The sequence below is a fragment of the Cupressus sempervirens genome, chromosome 4 (genome assembly GCF_028749045.1).
Source record: "Cupressus sempervirens isolate cs-2001-9-10 chromosome 4, ASM2874904v1, whole genome shotgun sequence".
NCBI classification, from domain to species: domain Eukaryota; kingdom Viridiplantae; phylum Streptophyta; class Pinopsida; order Cupressales; family Cupressaceae; genus Cupressus; species Cupressus sempervirens.
The window spans coordinates 336,361,229-336,388,626 of NC_143121.1; the positions used below are offsets into that span (position 1 = coordinate 336,361,229).

The 27,398-nt window shown below is 35.3% G+C and overlaps 1 protein-coding gene across 3 annotated transcripts; it reads left to right on the plus strand.

Annotated features, from left to right (window-relative positions):
* The first annotated feature begins 1,649 nt into the window (after nt 1-1,649).
* On the plus strand, nt 1,650-27,164 carry LOC149561395 (P-loop containing nucleoside triphosphate hydrolases superfamily protein). Of its 3 annotated transcripts, none has more exons than XM_089825126.1 (6): nt 1,650-2,548; nt 22,686-23,914; nt 24,091-24,133; nt 24,289-24,934; nt 25,159-25,276; nt 26,245-27,164. In XM_089825126.1, the coding sequence occupies exons 1-5, from the start codon at nt 1,927-1,929 to the stop codon at nt 25,208-25,210; spliced, it is 2,592 nt and encodes an 863-aa protein (XP_089681252.1). In that variant the 5' UTR covers nt 1,650-1,926; the 3' UTR covers nt 25,211-25,276; nt 26,245-27,164. The 3 variants fall into 3 exon arrangements, with proteins under 3 accessions (XP_089681252.1, XP_089681253.1, XP_089681254.1); XM_089825127.1 differs by lacking the exon at nt 26,245-27,164 and adding an exon at nt 25,668-25,888; XM_089825128.1 differs by lacking the exon at nt 26,245-27,164 and adding an exon at nt 25,405-25,545.
* The last annotated feature ends 234 nt before the right edge of the window (nt 27,165-27,398 follow it).

Consider the following 27,398-nt stretch of genomic DNA (forward strand, 5'->3'; position numbering starts at 1 on the left):
ATTAGTTGTGATCTCCACATTCGATATCTATTCATTTAACTTTTGATTTTTAATTTTTAATTTTTTTATTTTAAAAAAAAAATTGGTAAACAATCGAAGCCTAGATTAATTATTGTTATTTATTGTAATTAATTATTTTTATATGTTAAGAAAATTTGAACCCAAGACCTGCCACATGAGAGGTTCACAAGTTACTGTTGTGTTGTAGGCTCTTGCTTATTTTTTATTTTTAAAATTGATTTAGATTTTAGTTTTTAAATTATTTTTTATATTAGTTTATTTTTTCTTTAAATATTATTTTTTAGTTTCTATAATTTATTTAGTCAATAGAATATTTGTTAGACATATTAATTTTTTGTATTTCTCTTATTATTTTTTCACAATAGATTTTTTGATGGGTTTTTTTAAATGATTATTTTTTTTCATATTTGATAAATTTAATTTAAATAAATAATATCTATTAATCTATTAAAAAGATTTTAGTAAATATAATGTTATTTAAATTAAAAATTATTAATAATCTAATTTGTTCACATAAGATTATATTTTAAATAGCCACTTTTAATTATTGTTTTTCTTTTCTTATTTATTTTAAAAATAATTACTTGTGATCTCCACATTAGATTATGTTGTGATCTCTATTTATTAAATTTTTGATTTTTTAAATTGATTTAGGTTTTAGTTTTTAAATTATTTTAAATTATATTTTTCCTATTAGTTTAGTTTTTTATTTAAATATCATTTTTTTAGTTTATATAATTTATTTAGTCAATAGAATATTTGTTAGAGTTGTCATTATTTTTCATATTATTTTTTTGTATTTCTCTTATTAATTTTTCGTAATAAATTTTTTGATGGGTTCTTTTTTTAAATGATTATTTTTTTCATATTTGATAATTTGAATTTAATTGTAAAATCTTGAAATTATTGAACACATTTTTAAAGCAATATTCAAATTTCCTAAGGCAAGAGCCCACAACACAATGGTAAGTTGTGAGTCTCTTATCAAAGAGGTCTTGGGTTCAAATCTACCCATGCTTAATAAAATAATAATTAATAATACATAATAATTAATCTTGGCTTCGGCCTCTTACCGATCAAAAAAAAAAAAAAAAATTCAAATTTCCTAAATATTGTAAATTTTATATCTATGTTTTAATCTTCAACTTTTTTATTTTTTATTTTTTATTTAAAAAAATTTAGATTTACATTATTTAATGTTCATACTACATTTTTCTCTTAAATCTCATATCATATAGCGCACTTGTTGCTAGTTACAAGTTATATCATTCTGTATTAACAAAAGTAAGGTTAATCCCTAACAACTTCCAAACTCCTCCAATGACAACTTGATTGAAGGACCGACACCTGTAATAAATGAGGATGAAAAGTTTAGTTGAGTTCCAAGAAGTTGTAGATTAAAATGAGTAATCAAAATCAAGATTGTAACATTAGAAATCTAGGTGACTCTTAGACATGTGGGATACAAGTGCTAGTTATTAACTTAAAATAGAGTGCATCACTATTTGAAGGCATTTGATTAGTCGAGCTCTTCCCCTAGACAATTAAGGCGAAGTCGGTAACAGGACAGAAGTTGTAAGTGATGCCCACGGCATATGGATATATTCCACTTTGAGTCCATATTTGTTGTAGTGGAAAATATCTACGGAACAAAATCCAAACACAAAACAATATGTGCAAGGCCGTAATGTGTTTTCTGCAATCTCCTCTGTAGTCTTCGACTTTTCGCCATTGAAGTTATTCTTCAATTCGAAATAAATCCTCCGCCTGGTTTTACCGTACACTTTAAAGGGTTTTGAAAAATAAAGCTGTTTCCGTAGCTAAACTACTTCGAAGAGATCTGCATTTCTCCCAATTTTTTTTTTCGTGCGAAGGTTTTCAGTGAAATAATTAGAATAAAACGCTATGTCGAAGCGAAAGTTTGGATTCGAGGGTTTTGGGATAAGTAAGCCAACCAGCTTTAATTTCGAGGCAGCGACGACAAAGCGCAGGCTTTACGTTCCCCCTTCCTCCAGAGGCGGCCCTCACGACAACTACGAAGATCATGATGTCGATGAAATTGACTATATTGATTCAAGAGACGAGGGCTCGAGTCCAGCAGCTGCTGGCGAGGATGATAATGGAGAGCAGCAAGGTGGAGGAGGAGAAGAAGAGGAAATTGATCCTCTGGATGCTTTCATGGCGGGCATACAAGAAGAAATGAAGAGCGCCCCTGCGAAGCCTAGGGCTAAGATGGAGAAATTCGAGGAGGACGAGGATGATCCGCTGGACAGCTTTCTTAAAAGGAAAAAGGACGTAGGATTGACTCTTGCCGCCGATGCGCTGAATGCCGGCTATGATTCCGATGAGGAGGTTTATGCTGCTGCCAAGGCGGTCGATGCAGGACTCGTTGAGTATGATTCTGATGATAATCCCATTGTTACTATTGATAGGAAGAAGATTGAACCCATTCCTGCTCTCAATCACGAGGAAATCGATTATGAGCCATTCAATAAGGATTTCTATGAGGAATCGCCTTCCATTTCAGGTATTTTTCGATTTCAATGCTTGAAAAATTAATTTCGGTAAGTTTATTGCGAGTTTGGAAATAGCTTTTACTTAGTACAATGCAGGGGTACGCTTCGGTTACATTCTTTGCAGTTTGTAGCGGGGGTGTTTCTGGAATATGCTTTAATTATTGGTAAGTCTGGGGATTAACGAATTGGCAAATCCTCAGCGGGTGAGTCCATGAATGGGGGGGGGGGGGGTTGGTTTCATCTTTGAACATTGAAACGCATCATCCACCTAGGAACTCCTAAACCAACACATTTTTGATTAGCGGACTTGAACTTGGTACCTATCACCAGCTAATAAACATATCATTAGATCATGTACCGATGCATCTGCATACTGGATTATATTCACGTTAAAGGATGCACTTCTATTAAACATGGGTGATTCTTGAATGTATTCCGCAATTGTTGAACCTTAGCACAGGTCCACTGGATCTTGCGATGTTTCAGTTGCAACTCAAGTCTACGGATTTTTTATTAGGTTATTAAATTAATAAGAGATGACCTTTAGGCTAAACTAGTATCTGGTAATTCTCAGAACCAATGTTGCCGATTTGTTTAATTTGCAAGCGCAAGAGGTGGTTGAATCATTTATTGCATAAGTTTCTTTGTGCTCATGCTATACCATTTCATTTGTCTTCATCGTATTTTAAACAAAATATGCAAAGATATCTATGCTGCTAGTCTCTTATTTGTTCCACTTAGAGAAACTGAACTACATGCCACCCGTTTTGATAGAGTACTCTAAAGTGAGTATTTTGGTGGAGGATATGAGGCAGGCTTGGTTGAGTGTAGTGTCCCCTAGTAATCTTGGACCAGTTAATCATAGACTCATCCACGTTTTAATAGGATGTATTTAATTTATGCAGGTACAAAGACTATCTACATTTTCATTACCATAATTGTGGTCTTAATATCCATGATTATTAAGTTTTACAAACCTTATTGTTACTTTAGTTTTAAGAAGGATGCTTTGGATTTAATTAAGTTGCTTAGACACCAATTTTCAATAGGCCTTCTCTCAAAGTTTACAGGTCCAAGCCCTTAAACCTTTTTTGGTATGATTTCTTGAAGGCGCTTGGGATTGCTGGTTCCCTCCCTATTTTGGGAACAACCGATTGGTTGGAATTTACACTAGCCTTTCCCGGAATGCATCTTTGATTTTACTCCTTAAATACTAGATATAATAATATGTTTTAAACATTCATATTCTATTGTATTCATTAATTAGTATTATCAATTAAATAATAGTTTCCGGTCTGTATACATACCTGGAGCAGAAGTATTATTTGTTATAGATGTAAGTTGCCTGCAAACTGTAGTTATATCTGGTTATTACTTGCTGAATGTATTTCTATATTTATTGGAAGACTGATCTGAGTCTCAATATTTATAGATATCCTGGAAGTGCCGACTGCTTCCTTGAGTCTCAATATTTCATATATTTGAATGGCCTCGCTGCTTTTCCGACTTTGTTATTAACTTATTAAATACATAAATGTTGTGTATGTTAGTTCATATATATATATATTTTTGATTCATTATTATATATATTTCTGATCTCATTATTACCCATATGTATGTATGTATGTATGTATATATGTATGTATATATGTATAAATGTATGTATGTATGTATCTTATTTCGAATCATATTCTGTGGATCAGTATTGTTTATAGATAAATTGCAGCATGCTAATTTGCTGTCTCATCACATTTTCCTGTAATAAATATAATTTATTTCTTTTCTGATTTCCTTACAATGAACACCAATATATTCTGTAATCTCTCATTCTTATTCCTTTCTGAGCTGTTCCTTAGATATATTATACATTCCCATTCCTTGAATAATTCTCCTCTTTTTCAATGTACCATGGGATGCTCATCAACTCAATGGTTGCGTCTCTTTTATGATCAATAGATATGTCATCATATCTCTTCAATTCATAATCAGCTTTTAAAAAATCCCTAATATTAATTATGTTAATCATTACTGTACATGTTATCCTGTTAATGATATCTGTATAACATAACACCTTTATCAAATATGATGATCAATGTTTTTGCTCTTTATATTTGACCGACTAAACTGATTTATATTTGAATGACACTTGTAATACTAATCGTTATTATGAGTATTTTTTGACAATTGTTGTTCACATCGAGCTCAAGCCACATGGAGTCAATTTCCTGTTAGATCAATACTGGAAGGATCAGAATATTCTGTTATCTCTGTCGATCAACCCAAATTAGCAATATCAGCACTAGTTATAATCACTGCCACGACTCATTTATCTTCACAGTTTAGCATCTTCTATGATATATGTTGCTGTTTGCTGCCAACTTCTTTTTGTCAGTGTTGAGTCCATCCCATGCTTCCATGCTGACATTGTATCACTGAATATATTCTTCTATATTATGTATATGTCATATTATTGTATTACTTATATTAATATTGCTTAATAGTTTTAATAATTATTTACATCTTCTCCATATAAAAGGAATTACATTAAACTCTTCCTTCATCATTCTTAACCCATCTATAACGAGGGCTTCCCTGTCACTTTCTATTATATCATAGTTAATTATTATTTATTGATATTTTAATATCATTATTTATTTACTATGTAATAATAATTATTTTTAATTAAGTCTTATGTGGAAATGGGGATATCACATTGAGGGAATAAGTGGATTAATATCAAACTCCGACCACTCATCAGTTTTTTCTCATGGCTGTTGAAGATTGTAGCTCTGATAGAGATCTTTATCTCTGATTTTGTCATATGTTAAAATAGAGATAATACTGTGTCTAACAGCTGGAGAATATATTTATGATAATATTATATATGAAAGGTCTTTTAATCTCTCTCTCTCTCTCTCTCCCTCTCTCTCTATATATATATATACATGATTGCCTTGTGTATTGTATGAAATGGAAAGCATTGTACGTGAACATTTTGTTATCTTAATGAAAGATATTTTGTGGTGTGGTTGGGTTTTTTTCCCTCTAGTTAGAGGGTTTTTCCAGGATAAAGTTGTTGTGTCTCTTGCACCTATTTTTCTACTTTTGTTTTATTGCCATTATCATTATTTCTGGGCATATCTTTAGTGTGGTATCAGACCCAAGATGGATAACAGCAATTAGAGAGATTCTTTTATATTCTTCTTGTGATGTTTTGGCATCAATATGATATGTCTTATGTTTTAGTCGGTTCAAGATCATATGACATAAAGTATTCTTTGTATTTTCCCCAGAAGTTATTCATCTTATATAGAAGCTTTGCAGCCTACCAAATGCAGTAGATCTCTGACTCTATTTTCTTTGTCGACAGAAATTTCAAATCTAAATCTCCTAGAACTTCCGTGTTGTTGTATTTTTGCCAATTTATTTTTTGAGATTGAGAAGCCCTCGAGGTTTTCAAATTCTCCTTCCACCAGATGAGGAGCTCTAAGGAGAAACATATATTTATCCACCATTGTGATCTGATATGGCAGGTGCACTGACTTAGCACCACACATATATTATTTTTGTTGTTTATTGTCATTGTTCTACGACTTGAAGATGTTGGATATTGCCATGTATTTATTGTAACTGACCTCACTTAATGTGGATGTGCAACCTTTTAGTTTCGACATTTTTTCTCTTTTCTTACTTCTACCTTCTTATTGTATCCTTCTTTGCTCTTATCTGATGTGGCTGCTGCAATTTTTATATGGAACCAATCATCATTGTGGTGGCCTCTCTCATTATCGATGGTGATTAAAGATTGGCTTCAAAAGATTGGGTAACAACAATCTTTATTATTATTGTCAGTTCATATTTTTAACCATCAAAGAGGTAAAATACTTCAGTTTTTTCGTGGCCCTTTGATATACCTGTGCTTTAGCGGATTTTGAGGATGAGTATGGTTTTGTTCTGTATCGCAGTTATATATACTGGAGATTTCAGTTTTGAGGAGTGCGATTCATTATTAAATTTGGTTCTATAATTATTTATCATTATACTTTGTAATGATTCTGTGTGAATGTTGATGTGTATTGCATTAGTTGTTTTGGTTGATATTTATTCCGCCCGTGGAAGAGTAAAGCATGAAGAATGGATTCAGCTTTATCAGACACTGTGTAGATATCTTATCTATTTTGTTAGAGATATAATGTTTTTTGTGAATTTGATGTGGATATGATGTATTTTGTAAGAAATCTTTAGTAAATAAAGTATCTGTGAGATACTTATATGCTTTGTTTGATCTATAATTGTTGTACGAGAAAGGATAAATTTACAAAGTTTACATAAAACAATGTTCTTGTGCGATGTTTATCTGAGCAAAGATAAAACACTACAAGTCTACTGAGTATGTGATGTCTTGGCCATTTGACTTGGCTCATGGACTCTCCCTATAATTTGTGTTGCTCACAATAGGAGATTGTTTAGAATGTGTATGATATTCTTTGTGTGGGTCCCCCCTAGGCTGCAAGATCTATTGGTATAAAACTTGGACAAGCAGCAACAACCTTCCAAATGCATTGACTGGGTATACATGAAGCATTTAGAAGATTTATCAAATGTGCAAAACCCCGGCTTCTAGCAACAAGGATCCCAAAAAGATTGACAGATAAGTTTTGGGATTTAATCTTTTTCACATCTATATCTTTGGCGCTGATAGGTTTTATTATGCTTTGAGATCCTTTCTATATTACATTGTGTGTACATCTGCATCTTTATGTTTTGCATTCAGTTTAACAAGTGCCATGAATGTTAGTTTGCATTGATTATTCTATGTCTTGAATATTGACTTTATAACACTGGAAATGTTGGCCTTTTAGGTTGATTCTTTTATGAGTTATTATTAATCTCTCTTGATTGTAGGACATGAAGCAATGGGATGATGACAGATTATATGCTGACTGTAGAAATGAACATGGGGACATTGCTTGCAGTCATGGGACTGGATTGTTGATACAATCTTCATTAGAAGAGGAAGATCATATACAAGAAATATCTTGGAGAATTTTCAGCTTTAGAGGGAGGTTAAGTAATAGAGGGATATGTCTAATGTGGCAGTTGGAATCAGCTCTCTTATTATGGTGATCAAAGCTGCCCCTGCTGAGAAGGAGTCTTTGTTGAGAGAGGATCTTACTCATTCTTATACTTGCTATTAATGAGTTCTTCTTTGTGTAGGATAAGTTTGAGGTGAAATCCCTTGTTAATGAGTTCTTTGTAAGAGAAGTTTGAGGTAAAATCTCATGTTCCACCGTCTGCGAGTAGGCATGGTTGAAATGCATTTTTCTCTGGGAGAGGTCTAAGGCGAAAACCCTAATTCCATCCTCTGCAAGTAGGTATGGTGGACCACCTTTTGCAAGTAAGCATGGTGGAAATGCATTTTTCTCTAGGAGAAGTCTAATGTGGAAGCCCTCATTCCACCACATGCAAATAGGCATGGTGGAATTGCATTCTTCTCTGGGAGAAGTTTGAGGGGAGATTCTTGGTTTTGCTCTTTGTGAGTAGGTATGGTGGACCATCCTCTCCAAGTAGGCATGGTGGAAGTTATATTTGTGACTCCACGACTTCAATTTTATGTACTTATGAAGTAACTATGGTGATTTATGTTATGCTGAGATAACATGTTTTTATGAGAATTTATCATCGACATCTTTGGTTGCAACTATGTGTGCTTTTGTTAAGGAGCGTTGAAGATTGTCACTGTAATATAGATCTTAATCTCTGATTTTGCCATATGTTGAAATAGAGATAATACTGTGTCAACAACTGGAGAATATATTTATGATAATATTTGAGATAATACCATATGAAGAGACCTATGTCATGCGAAGAGGCATGCTCTTGGAAATATGAATAAGACTTATTTTCTGGAAATTGAGGAGACCTTGAGTTGTGAAATGAAGGGTCTTTTAATTCTATATATATATATATATATATGATTGCCTTGTGTATTGTATGAAGTGGAAAACATTGTACTTGAACATTTTATTATCTAATAAAAGAGAGATTTTCTGGTGTGGTGGGGATTTTCCCTCGAGAGGGTTTTCCTAGAAGAAAGTTGTTGCGTCTCTTGTACTTACTTTTCTTCTTTTGTTTTATTGTTGTTATCATTATTTCTAGGCATATCTTTAGTAATGGTCACCTACACAACTTGCTCTTATTTTCTTAGAGCTATATATAGTTCAAGGAAAAGGAAGGATGCAACCTTCCAATATTTGAGAGATGCTATGGAAGAGGTTGGAGTCTCTAATGTTGTGCAAGTAGTCATTGATTTATCCTGGGTGTGTAAGTTAATTGGAGTAATGGTGGAGGGTTTTTATAATCACATTTTTTGGACTCTGTGTTGCATGCATGCATTGAACAATACCTCGAAGGACATTGTAAAAATTGATTGGGTGAAGGCAATTGTGTTAGAGGCTAGAGATGTGCAAATGTTTAGTTGCAACCATTACACTTCTCTTGTAATGTTTGTGACATTTTTGAAGAAGGAATTCCTCGAGCATGTAGAGACTAGATATGTAAATTACTTTATTTTGTTGGAGAGGGTGCTTAAGTTCCAGGATGGTCTCCAATCCATGTTTGTCAATATAAAGTGGGGTAGGTGGCATGAATCAAAGATAATGGAGTGAAAAAGTGTGAAGGAAAGAATCCTTGATAATAACTAGTGGATTGCAGTGAGGTAAGAAAATTGGTATTGTTGATTTTATTAAATTGTTTTTGATTTTGGCACTTGATGATTTTACTATTTTAATTTAAGAATCAAGATGATTTGGATTTGTAATTACACTTGAAGATACATTTGCTTCATTGAGCCTATTGTGCGAGTCATTGGATATGATGATATTGATTCCCCTAGCCTTGGAGAGATTTGTGAGACCTTTGGTAACATACTTGAGCAAATTAAGAAAGCTATTCATAGCAAGGACCCTACTTTGGAATTTTATGAGGAGCATTTTTGGCCCATTGTAATGCAATGATGGAACACTATGAACACCCCATTTCATTAGCACTCTATGCTCTAAATCCCAAATGGTATGCATTGAGACCTAGAAGAGTGACTCCATCTACTGACGGTGAGGCAATTCTCAAGTTTTTAATTTAAATTTTAAATAGTAAAATAGATGTCTTAAAGTTATCTCTTCAGCATTTAATCAGATTTTTAAAATTTTTTGCATTCTTAGGTGAAGGATGACTTCTTTAAGGCGCTTTAAAAAATGTACAATGAAGGTTATGGCACTAAACTTCGTGAATAGAGGCTTGCATTTACCAATCTTTCTTGTCCAACCTTTGGCAGACTAAAGACGAGGATAGATGGGTCTACACTAGTTGAGAAGACCCTATTGGATGGTGGTCATGGCATGGCATGGTAGGGATGCACTAGAGTTGATAGTACTTGTTGTTCATCTTCTTTCACAGGTTGCCAATTGTTATGTTACAAAGAAGAATTGGTCTACATATAGCTTTGTATAATCAATCAAGAGGAACAAACCTACCTTTAAGTGATCGAAGAATTTAGTGGCTATTCATAGTGCATTGCAGCTACAACATTGGTAGTATATTGGTTATCACTAGATTCTGGCCTTCTGTTGGGACGGTCATGGCATGGCATGGTAGGGATGCACTAGAGTTGATAGTGCTTTTTGTTCATCTTCTTTAACAGGTTGCTAATTGTTATGTTACAAAGAAGAATTGGTCCACATATAGCTTTGCCCAATCAATCAAGAGGAACAAACCTACCTTTAAATGATTAGAGAAGTTAGTGGCTATTCATAGTGCATTGCGGCGACAAGATTGGTAGCCTCTTGGGTATTGCCAGATTCTGACCTTATGTTGTGATGTCAATCTCAAAGATGCTTTGCAGATTAAAGAGGATGATACACCTTCGAGATTGGTTGGGGTTCCCATTGGATGAGGAAGACCCTCATGCTGACAGTGTCTCGGATTCTAGTTTCGATTTTGATTTCAATTCCTAGACCTACCATGTGCTGTTCATGGACAACCGTATATTTTGTTTTACTTAACATCTTGACATTATGGGTTTTATGGACAATTCATTATGGAGTTGGACTTATATGTTTACTATTTAGTTTTAGTAGTTTTTGTTAACATTTTATGATTCTAGGATTTGCATGGTTGAAACTTGGAGCCTTTGGGCATTTTTGCTATATGTATGTCATATAGTGGCAATAAAATCAATTTGCTTGTCAATGCACATGTGAAATCTCTATTCAAGTGTAATGCTATTTACTAAGCTTTGAAAATGTCTATGATGAATGCTTTATCAATGTTCTGATTTGCATATATGAAATTTCTCTCTTTATATAAAGATTCACCTATTTGTTTAATAATCGTCCCCCAAAAACCTGAAAGACATCCTGCTATCCATTGCCGTCACTGCCTCTGACACTCTGTGAAACATAAGAAAAAAGACTTTTGACAAAGCTTGAAAGTAAATTTTCATATTAAGGGAGTACAGCTAATAAATATAAAATAGTATAATGATCTCTTACTTGGGATATACGCATGATAAGTGAACAAAATTATAGTCCAAAAGGCTATGCAAATCAATCCTCTTATTTGTTTGTTAATTCCACAACACATTGTCCAAAAATACCAAATATTGCAATCCTTGAAGTTGAAAGCACAATGTACACTGGAGCCTTGCGTAATGCTCTATCAGTCTGCTAGTTTTCAATTGTCAAAAAGTTTTGTTTCAATCTTGCAACCTATACAATCAAAACAGACTGCTCACCAATTTGTACATACACTTAATTATATACAAAAATGCTTAATGATCTATCAGTCTGCCGGTTTTCAATTGTTGAAAAGTTTTGTTTTAATCTTGTGACCTTCTACAAACAAAACAGACTGCTCACCAATTTGGATGTACACTCATTGCTATACAAAAATGCTGAATAGCTGACATAGTTTGAAGAAAAACAAAAAAAATGCTCTGACTGTTGAACTGTTTTATCATAAGAAGGTTGCTATGCTAGTGTTATCAATGAAAATCAAAAACCTCAGCAATGGATATGATGCAAGTAAACAAGCATGCTTGTAATGAATAAAGTATCATAATTTCAACACCGACCAATAAAAGACTAACAATCTCAAAGGAAATCCATGAGATGGAAACCACCATATGATAAGTAAAGGTTGTAATAAAGAAGGTGTCATGTCCCTCCATAAGAAAGAGTATTAGCCTCGCGTCAATCAACAGATAATTGTCTTATTTTATGGCATTGGAATTTTCAAATCCCTAGCAGGCAACATCAAGGATCTGATCCATCAATTAAATCTATCGTACAATGATCCATATCCATTTCATTAAGACCAGTGATCGATGTTGATTACAAAGCTGTTAGAATAATGCAGTGTTTAGTCAACTAATACAAAATGTAGCAGTTAAGTAACACACAGTGGTCCATGTAAAAAGACAATGACTAACTTAGAGCAGCAATTAATCAACCCTAAGTAAATCATTCATAAGCAGCAACAATTCCTCCAAAAGGACACATACCTTATCTAACAATAATAGGAAGCATCAGCTAGTTTTGGAAAGACAGCAATTAAGTTAAGAAGGAACACTTCTCATTCCAAATGTCACAACCCTGAGGAGGGTCAGAACCCTCCAACCTTAAGGAGGGAAAGGATAAGCTATTTTATAGCCCACAATACCTGCCTTTTGTTTTTATTTTTACATATGGTGAGAGTAATTTGAGACTATCGCATACTTCCTGTGGGAGTCACCTAACTGTGCGACAAATAAGTCATACATACTCTAACCCCTATGGGATTTTTGACCTCTCTTTCAAGAGCACAAGTTCACCACTACTATGCTAACTCAGGTGTATAAGAGGGCATTCTTATACTCTTGCTGGAGTATAAGAGACAGCACCAAGCATTCAAAAAGGCCTTTGATCAAGGAAAAATTTGATATAAAAGAATCAAATTCAGATATACAGCTAATTTGCATTGCATCGGTAATTTGGTATGAAGTCTTAAGTATTTTCTGCAATCAATCTGCCTAGTATACATCTGTGGATATTGATTCCCAGGTGTTTAATGCAAGCAATTTTCTTATATGCATTAATAGATATTTATCAGAATAAGATGGATATTTATGTAATATTCCTACATACACAAACATATTCCTTCTAAATCTATTCTGGAAATTTTTAAATATGCAAGGTTTATCAGTCAACTGGTGCCATGGTGCTTAAACTCTTGTATTTATCACATAATCAATCAAATGGAAAGTTGGAGGAAGTAAGTTAGGGAGATGTGGTTTACTAGCTCCCCTGAACCAAGTAGGCCACCCCAAGGAATGGCATTGGTCATTGTAGGACATTCCTACCTCTTGTGGGGTAAAAGGCAAGTGGATGTTGTGTGCTCTCGAGCTTAGCTGGGCTGGGTCAGGCAGTTTATTGGCACCTTGTCAAGTTTTCTACCAAACTAAGCTTTGAGTTGTTATAAGATAATTAGCTAGTCATAATAAATATCATTATTTGCCTCTTCACTTATTGATGTATTTGTTCATTATTTGTTAAATTATCAATGATTGATTTAGTTCACTTTAGTATATTATTGTTGGATTTATTGTTTTGTGCATGTGTGTGTATTTCGAGGACAAACCTTTATACAACATTAACTTGACATATTTTCAAATCAAGATCATGATATCTAAATGGTAAAGTAAATTGAGATTATAGAAATCAAGAACATTCTATGGATCTCTAATTATAGGGACTTGAATGATGCTCTCAGCTGCAATTTAGGTCCTCAATTGACAATCTATAAAATGAGAATATGGAGTGATCAATTGTGCTTAAGATGAATGATGCAAATCCTAATCTAGATGGTCAAGAATATGATGCTATAATGAAATGATTCTAAACTAAATTTGACATTATGACCATGCTCTCAATGATTTTGAAATAAAAATACCATAATGCACTTGTTCTAATATGTTGATGGATCTAAAATTTCGTATAATGGTGTTGCTTGAATGCTAATGGATGAGTTGCACTAAGAAATGCGTCCTATTTATATGATTTCTCAAGGTGTAGGGGGCAAATTAGATGGGAGGTAGATTAATAATGATCAAGATAAAGGCCGAGTTGTGTTTGTTGATTTGTCCAATTTGTTGATTTGTACAAGAATCTCTCTTAGAATTGAATGGTCAAGATAGCAAAGCCTATTTGTGATCCATGTGCACTTATTTCTCCTCTCTCATTGGTCCATTTTATTTTGTCATGTATTGTAGGCAAGATTTTAGGAGTAATTAATTTAAAAAAAATGATTAGCTCAGTAGGGTTGGATTTAATTAATTACTGAACTGTGTAGTGAAACGATTATTTCAATTACATAGATAATTGATTTTTGATTATAATTAATTCAGATTCTTTGAATTTGATTAATGTTTGTTTTGACCATTTTTTGGTGTATACAATACACAAATAGGACAATTCCAATCTGGGCACATTACAAGTGGTTCCTCCTAGATTGAGGGATGAATATTACGAAGTAATTGGTAAAATACTTTCTTGTTATTAACAGAGACCGAAAGGTCATTAAATACAAAAGAATAAAACGATGTTTCCTTAGGAAACGATCATAAAGAATAGAAACATTCTATTCTAACAGAGAAAGCTAAAAAAGCTAAAGTTAACTAAAGCTAACTAGACATTAACAATAGATTACCATTAACTAATAATAGACAATTATCTATTATCGTAATACCCTCCTTTAATGGTTAATCTATCTAGAACACCAAGCTGTCCTCTGAATTCGACAAACTTATCAGGACCAAGAGGCTTGGTGAGAATTTCTGTAGTCTGATTTGTGGTAGGAACATATTGCAAATCTATAGTTCCGTCTTCAACCAACTGTTGTATGCAATGACAACAATCATCCACATGCTTGGTTCGTTCATGGAAGATTGGATTTTGTGCTAACTTGATAATGCCTTCGTTATCAACAAACAAAGTAGTTGGTCGTGCCGGTGACATCTGCATATCCCTAAGCATTCGACGAAGCCAAACAACTTCACATCTTACTTTAATACTCCCCTTGTATTCGACCTTTGTAGAGGAGAGAGAAACTGCCTACTGCTTCTTATTGGTCCATGTGACTGCACTGGATCCTAAACTAAACACATCCAGAAGTTGACTTTTAATCATCAACAGAGCTTGCCCAATCTGAATCTATGAATCCACTGGGTTTGGGATTAGAAGTTTGAGAGTACAAAAGTCCATAATCTAAAGTGCCCTTCACATAACAAAGCACATGCTTTATTGCCATCCAATGACTAGCCTTAGGAGCTGTCATAAAGTGTGAGATATAGCTGACTGTGAAGTTGATGTTAGGCCTAGTAGCAGAGAGATAGATGAGGCTGCCTACTAGTTGCCTAATTGTAGTATCATCAACGGAAGGAGAATCAGACTTTGTGGATAACTTGAGACCTTTCTCCATAGGTGTAGATGTAGACTTGCAATCCTGCATACGAAATTTGTCTAACAGGGCCCTGGCATATTTGAACTGTGAGATGAATATACTAGAAGATTGTTGTCAAACCTTAACACTTAGGCAATAATGCATGAGCCCAAGGTCACTAATATCAAAAGACTAGCATAAATTCTGTTTGATTCCTTGAATTAAAGATGCTGAACTGCCACTGATGATCAAATCATCCACATATATAACCAGAAGGATGATGTCACTATCAATAGTGTTGATGTACAGATTTGAGTCTAGAGAACTCCTCTTGAAGCCTTGATCACTGAAGTACTTATTAATTTTGATGTACCATGCCCAAGGGGCCTGCTTCAAGCCATACAGAGCTTTTACCAATCTAAGAACCTGATGGTCTTTACTAGCAACCTTGAAACCAGGAGGTTGCATCATGTAGACCTCTTCATGGAGATCACCATTCAAGAAAGCACTCTTGACGTCTATCTGATGGATCTTCTAGCCAAATTGTGTTGCCATGGCTAGGACTAATTTGATGGTGGTCATCTTTGCAGCAGGAGCAAAGGTCTCATAATCAATGCCTTGATGCTGAGAGAAGCCCTTCGCAACTAAACGAGCTTTGTACTTATCCAAAGTACCATCCAATTTGTATTTGATTTTGTAAACCCATTTGCAACCAATGGGTTTTTTCCCTGGTGGAAGATTAGAAAGGACCTAGGTGTTGTTCTTCAGCAGGCTTTGGTGTTCAGATGTCATGGCTTGTTCCCACTCTGGAATTCCTTTAGCCTCATAATATGTTTGAGGTTCAAACACATTATGAATGTTGGCCATGAGAGAAAAGTTAATAGACTTTGTAGGTTTGCTTTTTTTTTTGCGCAGTTCTCCCATTAGTGAGCTCATCATCACGAAGATCAGCAAATGCCTTAGCCCACCACTTAGGCTGGAGAGGAGAATGACCAACATTAGTATTAGGAGATGCGTGATGATCAGGTTCCTCATCAAAAAAATCTGAATCAAACTCAGGTGAAGCATCTACAAAGCGACATGATCTTGCAGGAGACGTTGGAGGTGTTTGTATAGATATCATTGGAGCTATAGGAGCTACTAGAGCCCTCCCATTAGGTGAACCTAATGGAAACCTAACTCCCAAATGATGAGCCTTCATAGGTTGGTTCGTTAGATCAGGAACAGGAGAAACAAGCATGAATGGTCCTCGCTGCTCATCAAAAACTACATCATGACTGTAGATGAGACGATTAGTCTCAACATTGATTAGGCGGTAGGCTTTGTGAAGATTGCTATATCCAGTGAGCATGAGTTTTTGACTCTTGGCACCCAACTTGGTGTGTGACGCATCAAGGATCCAAACAAAGGCAAGGGAGCCAAAAACCTTCAAGTGACTGATTCTTAGGCCTTTTCCGGAGTTTTACCCTTGAGTGCCACGGTGGGTGACCGGTTCAATAGATAAACTACAGTGTTCATTGCTTCTGCCCAAAACTTCTTCGGAACATGTCTATGTTCGAGCATGGATCGAGCCAACTCGGTGATTGTCCGGTTCCGACATTCAACTACATTGTTCTGTTGTGCCATGTGAGGTGTGGTTAATTGGCGTTTGATGCCATGTGTATCCAAGAAGCTAGAGAAAACATTAGAACAAAATCCTCCCCTATTGTTTGATTTCCCAGAGTGTTTTTCAACTAAAAGTTTAGACTTCTGAAATACAAGAAATGCATCTGATTTCTTTTTAAGGAAATACACCCACAATATTGAAATCATCAACAAACAATAGAAAATACCTGGACCCAAGAACATAAGGAGTGGCCATAGGGCTATAGATATTGGCATGAACAAGCTTAAGTACCTGAGAAGCTCACCATGAATCACCATTGGTGAAGGTGTGTGATATTGCTTCTCAGCTTGGCATGCATCGCAAACTCCAAGCTGTTGAGATTGAATCTCTGGCAATCCAAGGACAAGCTCATCCTAAGCAAGCTGAGAGATAATGCACATTTAAGTGCCCATATTGCTGGTGCCAAAGTGTGCTGATAGAAGACCGCTGAGTAGCCGTAGCTAAGTCTCGAGAATCACCAGAATCAGTAAGTTTGAAAAGATGATCCTCAAGGCCCACTGCAACAGTAGACTGAGTCGCTCGATTAGTGATGTGCGCTGATGTGAATTGAAGGTGACATCCAAGTGTGGGGAATGTCATAGTAGCTGATTGATTGAGAGTAGATTTAGTTTCATCCCTGGAATGTAGTACACATCGAGGAATATGAGATTCCTCCCAGTAGACTGAATCTGAATTTTACCTTTGCCAACAACCGTGTACTCTTCTTCACCACCAAAAATAATAGTCTGAATAAGACTGTTAGTTAGTAAGCTAGTCTTTGCGGTGAGTAAAATGATGAGAGGCACCTGAATCAATGTACTAGGCATACGACTTCACATGATTTGTAGGTCATTTAGCCATGGAGATGTAAAAGGTAGACTTCGTTTGCTCAGTGTGCTCTGCATTGTTTGCTTTAGGCTGCGAACCAGATTGCTTAGATTGTGTAGCTAAGTGTTTTCGACTAAACCTTCATGTGTCCAAACTTGTGGCAGTAGTTGCATTGAATGTTCTTTCAGGAACCATCTGATGCTAGAACAGAAGACTTCTGCTGAGATGGCTGCTGAAACTTGCTTTTATCCTTCGGAAAGATTTCGCAGCAAAGGCTTGCTCTATTGAGGTGGTATTGGAGCTGCTACCCAATTGTTGCTTCCATCGATCTTATTGAAGTAGCAATGTGCAGAGATGAGTGAACTTCAAATCAACACCATATGATATGATGTTGGGAGTCTCGATAAAATGCTCATAGGACTTTGGTAAACTCTAAAGAGTGATAACCACAATATCCTCTTACTCCATCTTGCTTCCAATGGCAAGTAATTGATTACGGATTTCTTGAATCTGATTCAGGTGTGCCTGGAGCGAAGTGCTCTCATACATGACAATAGAAAACAATGTTCTTTAGAAAGAAAGCTTTGCTTTTGTTAGAAGTCTCATAAAAACCTTTGAAATGTGTCCAGATCTCGACAGTTGTCTTGCCGGATGGAATCTGAGAAAGCTAATCATTAGCCACGAATAATTTGAGAAGCATCACTACCTCTCGATTATTTAGATCCCATGTATCCTGATTAGGACTAGGAGCAGTCAGACGCTTTGTAACACCCAGTACAAGTTGATTGGTGTTGCGATATTCAAAACTTGTAACGATTCACTACTTTTAAGTGCCATATTTTCAACCATTGAATTTGGAGTTGTGCTCGAGCATAATGCTTATCAGAGATGCCATGGCACGTTTTTCAATGAAAAACCATGAAAATTTTTGAAGACACATTCTTTGAGGCAAAAAATAGAAGAACTAGAAAAATTGGAGTGACCTAGAAGAGAGCTCGACAAACCTAGAAGGAATAGGGTCATTTCTTGGATCCATTGGTTTGAAAATCAAGGCACAAGAATTGAGGCACTTAGAAAAATTTGATGATGATCCAATTGAGCTCTTGGAAAACCCACCAAGAATTTGAAATCAAAATGTTTTTTCGAGCTTAAATTTTAGGGTTTTGAGTAAAACCCTAGCCAATGACCATACAAGCTACAAATAATGGCTGTTTGGGCAAAAAAGTTATAGAAATTGGGTCGAAGAAAAGGCAATTTGAACTGATGGCCAATGTTGGAAGGAGGTCATTGCAGTATGGAGGAGGAAAATCGACGCCATTGGTCATGCGAACAAAGGAAAAAATGAGACGATATGTTCTATTTTGGGTATGAAAAACGACCTTTATTTGTGCGATTTGCAGAGCAGTTACTAGGCATGCGAAAATAACTACAAAACTTTTCGCTTGACCCTACAAAAATGCGTTTTGTAGCACCCTCGAGCCCCTCAGCCAGCAAAAAACAGGAGCAATAAAGTGGTGATTTGTTGAAGTTGCGATTTTGAGGGCAGACTGCTCTTGTGAAAAACGGAAATCACACGGGATCTAAGCTTGCAATTTGCATTCATGAACTAGAGATCATGCAATTTTCAGACAAATTTGATGATTCTCCAAAATTTGAACGGAAATTGTAGTCGGGTTTTTGTGAAACAAGAAAACTCAGAAATTATTTCAATTTTTTTTTTTAAATTATAACTTTTTTTTTTGAAAAAAATTGAAGGTATTGTCTTTGATACCATATTAGTATTTTGTAAAATACTTTCTTGTTATTAACAGAGACCGAAAGGTCATTATATAGAAAAGAATAAAACGATGTTTCCTTAGGAAACGATCATAAAGAATAGAAACATTCTATTCTAACAAAGAAAGCTAAAAAAATAAAGCTAACTAGATATTTGCAATAGAGTACCATTAACTAATAATAATAGATGATTATCTATTATCGTAATAATGAATAGTTGTTGATGCAACTTACTCAAAGGACTTTAAGGGTTATGGAGAGAGAACAAATAGAACATGAGTGTTTTTTTCGAGAAAAAGTGAACAAACAATTTAATCCCTTTTTCAAACCCTAAAGACTATAAAAACCACCATGGATACTCCTAGGCCCAATCAAGTAAATGAGAGAGATGTCACTTCTAACCAATCTGAAAGTGCAATAGAACTACACTGGGATCAGTCCCCCCAAAAACTTGGCCTCCTTTCTTAATTAGGAAGGGATGTAAATGAAAGACCCAAAGACTTACACAGTCAACCCTAATTTGAATGAATTTGCCCAAGCATATGCAAGTCTTGTCCCTAAAGTCAAGAATAGCATCCCCTTCATGGTCTATTGTGAAGAATGGGAAGAATCAAACAAATCAAGATTTAAACACAAAATGGGAAGAATCAATCAAATCAAGATTTAAACACAAAGTAGATAAGTTGACCATTCCTAACTCTAATAGGTCGGGAAAAATCACTACCAATTTGTGCGTCCAAAAACCAGAGACCTACTTATCTATCAACCCAGTGGGTTCAACAACTATAGACCTACTTATCTCTCAAACCAATGTTAGAAGAAGACACCATTAAATTTTCCATATTGAACCTGGAAGGCATAGCTCATGATTGGTGGCACCATGGATGAGTCACCCAAAACCTTTCAAATCATAAGATTCGTTCACAAAATATCTCATTGAGAGCTTTGACCAAAAACATTGTGAAAGATACTTAAAATAATTAACAAGAATAAGTGAAATGATAATTGATATTTCTTCGAATTGTTCTTTACTATGTCTACCCTTCGATGGTGATATATTGGGATGGCGTTTAGCTAACATTGTCTGTGTTTCGATGTGGCATTTCTGAAAATCACAATTTTAAGTCCACATCAAGAAGGCTAAATGCTGTTTGTAATGGAGGATTTATCTGTTCAGCTTTCACTCATCACTACAGAATTGTCAGTGCCATCAAATTGCAAGGTCTACTTCATATGTCTTAAAGTGTCACCCCTTGCAACATTGTCGTGATCAAGATCTTGTTGTGGCATCCACTTTTAGTTATGATATTTTTAAGACTTGTGACATAAAGATAATGCATAATAATACAACTGTCTTAGTTTACAAGCAATCAATGCCTTTATGCTTTGATCTGTTTGACATACTACACTTCAACAACACAGCAATTTCAAGTGCAAATATAACATGTTTGTTGTTGTCTGATTGGTACACTAAAAGAATGCAGCAGTAAAACTTGAAACTGCTTTCATTTTCAAGAAGCTAAGTGGAATTCACATTTCCTTGCCAAGCTGTCCATTATTCTACCTGCTGATTAAACAAAAACAAAAAATCTCTTCCACGTGTAAAGCATAACATCCTTCTCCAGATTAAACGAATCATACCCAAACCCTTGGCAGTTTAGTTTAATTGGGCTGCTCATCAATAAATTGCATAAAATTTTACAGTTAAATTGAACATATTTGAATTATTAAATAAATCAAGTTATATTTTTTTGGTGACACCTTCTGAATCTAGTAAAGTTGAAATAATAATTTTCTATAAGCCACACCAACATTGGCATGGTATGATGGTTAAATGGTGGTTTTTGGTTCTTGCCACCAAAGTTCAAACTCTGCTGGGGTGGTGTTGTTGAGTTCTCATATCGAGAATTGTTAATATTTTGCCCAGAAATAAAGATAAACAGCAATAAGCAAAATGAAGAACAATAAGTCAACAATTTATCTTGGGAAAACCCTCCAGTCTTTAGGGGGAAAGCCCAGCCAAAAAATCTCTCTTTTATTAAATAAAAGAAGTTCAAGTACAATGGTTTCAACTGAATTACAACATTTATCGCACACAGCAATTGTACATATGTATTGAATTGAGAGAGACTTCATATCATGACGAAAGTCTCTTCATTTACAAAACACAACTCTCCCTTAATTTTCAAACGCACGTCTCTTCATATAGTGAAATGTTAGATATTTAAGATGAGATACCTAGCACACCTTGAATGCAACATCATGCTTGCTTGGTTATACAAAAACATCATCATAAATCTCTTCTCTAGCAATATCAGAGGTAAAGATCTATATCGCAGCTATAATCTTCGACAAGGACGAGTTTCTTTTTTGTGACCTCACTGATTTACAGCTTTGCGTCAAAAGAATTTTCTCGAGGAAAAAGCCTAGAAGCCACAAACTAAGTACTCTAATAACCCAAACGCTACATACTAATTACTGTATAGATAATAATAAGATACAATTATCAACATATAATCAAATTTTACTTTTCAATGCTCAAACAAAATAGGAGTTATTGCTTGCTGCTTCTGGTTTAGATAAAATAGGAATGTTAAGCAGCAAGCAGTAATATGATGTATTATAAAACTAATGTTCTAAATAAAATAAGAGTGTTGAGAGTGATTTTATTTTCTACATCATATTCCTTTTGAGTATCAAATTATCCAGGGCGGATGCCTGACAAATGTACTTCACTAAGAGAGTTAAAAGATACCGATTCCCTGATCTGTTGCATATCTATGTTTAATTGGCAAAGCTCTATATCTATTTTTTGTATCACCTGTTTGGCTTCAGTCAGACTGTATATCCTGAATAAAGGTTTAGCATAATTTGCTAAATAGGGCTGACTCTTGCACCTATTGTCTAAGTGGAATTTCTATGAGCAGAGCTTGTAGGCACCATATTTGGTGTAAGTTACTACTGATTAATTATCAAATGAAAAGTGTTTGATACTTAAGTTGCCTTTGCTATCCTGTCGCAGCATGGTAGTGACTGGTAGATACAGCAGACGGGCTCCATTTTAAAGCTCATTTTCATAAGTCAGTTAGCCTCTGGCTATAAAAAACTAGAACCTCTTATTTTCTGCTCGGCATTCTGAGAAATGTTGTCTTAGACCAAAAATTATGGTTTGAAGGAATTCTAGAATAATAATATTTACAAAAAAGTTTGATACCATGGGTTTTTTGTCATGCACAGTATGATTAATATAGATATCTAATTGACACATTATCAAATGCTTTTAATTTTTTTGTATCACTGTCATTCTTTCTCCTGGATACTACCTTTGATTGACTATTTATTTCTTTTTTTAAATGGTAAAAAATGCAATCGTTTACTAAGGATTTTCCCCATTGTAATTTTTCTCTGTGATGATCTGTCTTCAGGTATGAGTGAGCAGGATGTCAGTGCATATAGGCAGAGTCTAGGAATCAAAGTTTCAGGACTTGATGTGCTGCGGCCAACTAAGACATTTGAAGATTGTGGGTTTTCTTCCATGTTGATGAATGCTATTGCTAAACAGGGCTATGAGAAACCAACTCCCATACAGTGTCAAGCCTTGCCAGTAGCATTAGCTGGTAGAGATATTGTCGGTATTGCTAAGACTGGTTCTGGAAAGACTGCTGCATTTGTGCTGCCAATGATTGTCCATATAATGGATCAGCCAGAAATTGGTAAAGAAGAAGGGCCTATTGGTGTTATATGTGCTCCAACAAGAGAATTGGCTCAGCAGATATATATGGAAACAAAAAAATTTGCAAAACCACATGGTATTCGAGTTTCCGGAGTGTATGGAGGCATGTCAAAACTTGAACAAATTAAAGAACTCAAGGCTGGCTGTGAGGTAATAGTTGCTACCCCTGGGAGATTGATTGACATATTGAAGTTGAAGGCTTGTACAATGCTTAGAGCAACTTATTTGGTTCTTGACGAAGCAGACAGGATGTTTGATCTTGGATTTGAGCCTCAGATAAGGTCTATTGCAGGTCAAATACGACCTGACCGGCAGACATTGCTCTTTTCTGCAACTATGCCTAGGAAAATAGAACGTCTGGCAAGAGAAATTCTGCAGGATCCAGTAAGAATCACCGTGGGAGAAATCGGAATGGCCAATGAGGACATCACACAAATTGTCAGTGTAATTCCCTCTGATGCAGATAAGATGCCTTGGCTTCTAAACAAACTTCCAGAGATGATTGATAATGGCGATGTTCTCATTTTTGCTTCAAAAAAAGCCACAGTTGAAGAAGTTGAATCTCAGTTGATACAAAATAGGTTCAAAGTTGCATCTCTTCATGGAGATAAGGATCAAGCTTCTCGAATTGAGGTTCTGCAAAAGTTTAAATCAGGAGTTTACCATGTTCTTGTTGCAACTGATGTTGCAGCTCGTGGTCTTGATATTAAGTCAATCAAATCTGTTGTGAACTTTGATATAGCTAGAGATATGGATATGCATGTTCATCGCATTGGAAGGACAGGGCGTGCAGGAGACAAAGAAGGCACAGCTTACACACTCGTTACTCAAAAAGAGGCACGCTTTGCTGGAGAACTATTAGACAGTCTGGTTGCTGCTGGGCAAAATGTCCCCGTGGAGCTTATGGATCTTGCAATGAAGGTAATAGAAGTTCACATCCATGATAATTATCCTATATTTGCATATTGCATTCTCTATTCCATGTCACCTAGGGAGTAGAAACTTGTATAGTATAGCAAAGTTTTTTGTTAGATTTGAATGGTAATGACAAACACAACATATATTTCCAACATGGATTATATTTTGTAACTTTGTAGGATAGTCGTTTCCGAGCGAAACGGGAGGGAAGAGGGCGCTCTGGTATGCAGTGTGCTAAAATATCTTTTACAGTTGAAGATAAATATATGAGAAGATATTCTCACTGGCTTCTGCTTTGTAGAATGTTTATTGCTCAGACATTTGGATAACTCCATATAGGCAATTATTCATCATTAGGCAAAATGTTCTTCATGCAGGAGGGAAGAAGGGCAGTGGACGAGGAGGGGGAAAAGGTGGAAGCGGTGGCAGTGGTGGCTCTGGTCGAAGTGTTCGGGGTGTAGATTTTGGGCTTGGCATAGGTTATAATCCTGAATCTGCAAACAGATCATCTCAATGTACAATTCCTAATCGTGGAGCTGCAGTAAATGCTCTGAAGACGGGGATGATGGCACAGTTCAGAAGTAGTTTTGTTCCTGCATCATCTAATTCTCCTGCGTCAAGCAGTGGTCAATCATTTAGTACTGTAGGAAATCAAAGGGCAGTAGCTAGTGGCTTTGTTTCAGGTGGTACAATAGGCGGGGAAGCAATTAGGGGATTTGATGCACAGAACAAAGGATCATCCATTGTTTCTTTCCAATCATATCATAAATCTGCTGGGACATTAGGAGGATTTGTTTCAGGTGGTTCAGTTGGTGGTTATACATCTAATGAACAAGTAAGTGGGAGCAGAACTCAGCAGTCTGACAATTTGACATATGGCTCAGTTGCTGATAGAGAGAAAGAAAGAGGCAAGGGAAGTGAAAGGGAAAGACAGCAGTCGAGATGGGATCATGATCATTTGAAGGAATCCCAAGATCAAAGGTCTCAAGAGCCCAAAGCAAATGGAACCCCAAGCTCTGAAAGGTTAGGATGAGTTTTATTCTTAAACATAAATTATTTACTGTATGAACGTAAGGTCCTTAATTTTGCATTTAAGAATATGGGGCCAGCAAATAGGTCTTTTGATAACTGTACATGGATTTTCAATTTGTGTTGAATGCTTATATTTTTGGGGAGTGCATTCTAATACACAAGGTGCTATACACAGAAATTTACATTGTTGTAATCTGATCAAATGTCATCTGCAGTGTCAAAGACAGACCTCGAGAACGGAGACGACCATCTGGCTGGGATCGTTGATTTTTCTTTTAATATAGTTAACGATCCTTCCTTGATTCTCCTATTTTCTTCTGGAGTTTGTACAAGGTAAATATGCAGACTCAAAATGCTTATTAGTTTTAAGTTGTACTCGTTCTTTCTTCTTTCTGGTTTTGTAACTAGTCTGCTCAAAGATTGTATTTCAAGAAAATATTTAAATATCTTGCATGTTTAAGGAGGTGAACTTTAAAAATGAAGAGGCTGTTTTGCATCACATATAAATGGCTTGTTCCAAACTAGCATGCTTCTACATTTCACGTTGTATCTTATGTGAGTTTTAATCTTAGTTATTATTAAATATGGTTTCAGTTTTCCAAGATTGGGTTGACATTTGCTGGCAAGTGTTTTTTGGTTGCATAACATAGCATATGCATTTATTATGTAGGTATCCACACAATTATTACTTATCATTCTTCTTCTTTGCTGACTTTCTTTGTAGATGTGATGGCACTTCACACAATTTGATTCTTATGACACCAGAGTGCATCTTGTGCACATCTTGAAATTTATATTGTATGGAGCCTTCAAAATTGTCCATGTATAACCCAGCAATAAGTATTGATTTTCACTGTATTAATCCTATTATACATTGGTCATGGAAGATAACTAGTTCACATTGTTTGAATGAATTAGAAAGTGAACGCATATTCTGAAGTCCCATTTTCAAGTTTGTTGATTATATTCTCTTATGTCAGATTTTTCCCCGAAATTTTTGATAGGTAGGTGTTGTGTACTTTGTGTAAACAAGGGAATGATGGCATAGTTTTAACTCTCTCTCTCTCTCTCTCTCTCTCTCATTCTTGCTTTACTTGACACCTGTTTTCCTCTGGAGTTTTAAAATGAAAAATATGAAAAAAATGCCTGTATGATTCATATTATATTATTATTGCAATTAGAAAATGCTTGTAGTTCACATTTTGAAGCTATCTTTGTAACACAATCCATTTTAAAAGAATTTTCGCGGAAAATGAATCTAGTTAGGTGTCCTGTTTTACAATTTGTTTGTCCTTCTGCAGGAATTGGGCAATGAGAACCTAGAAGTGAAAGTTGCATTTCAAGATTCTCTCTCTCATATATATAACAGTTTACAAATGCCATCTTACTAGTGTATTATGATATTTCCTTCCTAAGACATGCTAGTCCATGATGTATTAGTGGCAACCTTGACTTCCTGTTTAAGAGGATAGGACACATTCGTCACGGTTGCACAGCCCAGGTACCTGGATCCACTGCGGGTTTGGCCCGGCTGAACACAGTTAATTGATTGACCTTGACAACCCTTGGCGAATCAGGGGGTACCCCATGACAGTTCTTAACATGGTAGTAGAACAGGCTACAAAACTTTCGATCTACATTAAAAAAAATTGGCATAATCTTTAATTGATTCAGCTTTTTTGAAATAATTTACCAGTGCAAATCTTGGGTATCTCAAAAGCTGGTCATTCTTGCAGTCCTGTATGTTTTAAGAACTACTTATTCTTGTAAGCCTATATGTGCTTCTGTAGGATTGGAGAACACAAGGAAACAATATGAACACCATGAATTTTGGAACATCCAAGTAAAAAGAAAAATCATCAAATGATAAATTGACACGATGATTCTTTTTTACAAAGGTCTTATTTAGGCACTCCAATTAAATATCTAGCCTGTTTTATGCAGTGGTCTTACAAGTACCCATTACATTTAATATTAATTTAATGTTGCAGCTCTTGCACATGACATAGACCTAGCCAGTGAGAGTGTCAATCTAATGGACTGTGGTTCAAATGAAGTTAAGCCAGATGTTGACCTTGTGCCTCTGATGAATATGAATGTGGTGTTGGATATTAAACATGGTTTGTAAATCTAATTTTCTTTGTGTAATGACATTTCGGGACCTGAATATTATCATTTTGCAAATTTTATGAATATGATATATGATGTATTTAATTAATAATTTCATTGGCTATTATGGGTTTATGAGTATCATTCTTCTTTTTTATATTTATAATTTGATGTTTGAACATGTGTGTACCTGTACTTGTACCAGTATCTGTATCCATACCCAAGGAAAGGAGATTGCTGTACCCCTTCCCCATACCGATTCAGTGACCTAGGAATATACTAGTGGTGATGCTCATACCAGAAAATGACTTATTTAAAATGTCCTGCTTAAGGTGCTCTATATGGC

Bases quoted from the DNA above. Each gene is read 5' to 3' on its own strand.
- LOC149561395 (XM_089825126.1), top strand. From the start codon at position 1,927: ATGTCGAAGCGAAAGTTTGGATTCGAGGGTTTTGGGATAAGTAAGCCA. The intron at 2,549-22,685 runs GTATTTTTCGAT...ATCTGTCTTCAG, and splicing joins GGAATCGCCTTCCATTTCAG to GTATGAGTGAGCAGGATGTC. The intron at 23,915-24,090 runs GTAATAGAAGTT...GTAACTTTGTAG, and splicing joins TTATGGATCTTGCAATGAAG to GATAGTCGTTTCCGAGCGAA.